This window comes from Loxodonta africana, chromosome 4, assembly GCF_030014295.1.
Source record: "Loxodonta africana isolate mLoxAfr1 chromosome 4, mLoxAfr1.hap2, whole genome shotgun sequence".
Classification (NCBI taxonomy): Eukaryota; Metazoa; Chordata; class Mammalia; order Proboscidea; family Elephantidae; genus Loxodonta; species Loxodonta africana.
The window spans coordinates 82,359,051-82,361,022 of NC_087345.1; the positions used below are offsets into that span (position 1 = coordinate 82,359,051).

General features: G+C 40.1%; 1 protein-coding gene across 1 annotated transcript; it reads left to right on the forward strand.

The window, feature by feature from the left end:
• Positions 1-1,105: 1,105 nt before the first annotated feature.
• Positions 1,106-1,675, forward strand: LOC135231302 (olfactory receptor 6C2-like). The gene has a single exon (XM_064285133.1). The coding sequence runs from the start codon at positions 1,106-1,108 to the stop codon at positions 1,673-1,675; it is 570 nt and encodes a 189-aa protein (XP_064141203.1).
• The last annotated feature ends 297 nt before the right edge of the window (positions 1,676-1,972 follow it).

The window sequence follows — 1,972 nt, forward strand, 5'->3', positions numbered from 1 at the left end:
GGAAAATGTGAGTTTTACAAAATTTCTTAATAAAAATTAGTCCATTTAGCCAGTTTATTAATGGATGATGCTTTAGCAAGTTACATTTCTGAAGAACGCAGAGAATATAAGCAGCGAGGTTAGAGGGCTGGTGGGAAATTAGTGGGAAGAGGCAATTTGAAGGGAGGACCAGCAGCAATTGTTGAAAGGAGAGGTCACTAAGATATTCAGAGACAGATTCTGAAGACTGAGTGCTGCTCAGAAGAGCAGGGAGGTCGATCTCACTGGCAGGGAGAGCAAGTAGCACAGACCATTCCTTCTGGGATCTGGCCACGCCCCCAAACGTCATGACAGGCTTCCTCAGGTTTATTCTCAGGACCCAGGAAGACGGTTCTTGTAACTCTTCAGGAAACCCTCTACCTAAAAAACACTTTCACTGGTTTAAAAGTGCTTTCATGTACTTAAAAGCAGAAAATACACAATAAAGAGACACCTTTGTATTTTAAACTTTTTGTTCCTAATTCGGGATCATTGTAAGTGCAAAGCTATTATCCAGCCCTTTGCAGTTATTTTATTTCAAAATACAGCCAGAGACCAGAATGAAATACTCCTTGACAAATTCTTCTCTGTTACAAAAGCGGAGCTGAAAAGAAGGGCGGGAAAAGCAAAGAAAAAGGAGGCAGAAGAAAAAAACGTCAGGAATAATGGAATAACCTGTAACATTGATCAGACCTATGTCTCGAGACAATGATAATGAGAAACACCATATGAAATGAGATACATGATTGCTGCTGCGTGTTTTCATTTGACATCTGTATAAATATCGTTTCTAATAAGGGAGTTATAGGTCTTTGATCCATATTTAAATATTTCCAGTAAAATTCTACAACCAGATGCCAAATGCATTACATTAATACTGATTGCATCTTTACTTCATGCTCCATGCTGACGTCTTATGTTGCTTGTGCCTTCAAGTCCAATCATTTTTGACTAGACACAGGAGGTAATGACAAATCACACAGTGATAACAACATTCATCCTGCTGGGAATGACGGAGGACCCAAAATTACAAATCCTACTTTTGGTATTTTTATTTCTCACCTACTTTTTGTGTGTGGCTGGGAACATGGCAATTATCACTCTCACACTTTTGGATTCCCATCTTCAAACTCCCATGTATTTTTTTCTCCGAAATTTCTCTTTCTTAGAAGTCTCATTCACCTCTGTCTGTATTCCCAGATTCCTGTACAGCCTGACAACTGGAGATAAAACTTGTACCTATCATGCTTGTTTCACACAATTGTTTTTTGGTATCCTCTTTGGAGCAACTGAATTTTTTCTCCTTGCTGCCATGGCCTATGATCGCTACGTGGCCATCTGTAAGCCCTTACATTACACAACCATCATGAGCAACAAGTTCTGCACTACACTCCTTCTCTGCTGTTGGATTGCTGGCCTGTTGATTATTGTCCCCCCTCTTGGCATGGGTCTCCAGCTGGAATTCTGTGACTCAAATCTCATTGATAGTTTTGTTTGTGATGCATATCCTATCCTACAGATCGCCTGTTCTGACACAGAGCATATAGAAAAGGTTGTTTTGGCTTTTGCTGTGCTAACACTGATTACTACCCTACTGGGTGTGCTTCTCTCCTACACATACATCATCAGCACCATTCTAAAATTCCCTTCTACCTAACAAAGGATAAAGGCCTTTTCCACCTGTTCTTCTCACATGATTGTGGTTTCCATGAGCTATGGCAGTTCCATCTTCGCCTACATTAAACCTTCAGGAAAGGAAGGAGTAGCCCTTAATAAGGTGGTGGCACTGCTCTTTACTTCAATTGCCCCTATGTTTAACCCTTTCATTTATACACTACGAAACAAGCAGGTAAAGGAAGCCTTCAAAGACACAGTAAAAAGGATTGCGTTTCTCATAAAGAAGTAAGAGATTGTGGATGTTTTCAGGGTAAGTTTTGTTTAAATCTAGATATCC

Excerpts from the sequence above, each read along its gene's own strand:
- LOC135231302 (XM_064285133.1), top strand. The coding sequence starts at position 1,106 with ATGGCAATTATCACTCTCACACTTTTGGATTCCCATCTTCAAACTCCC.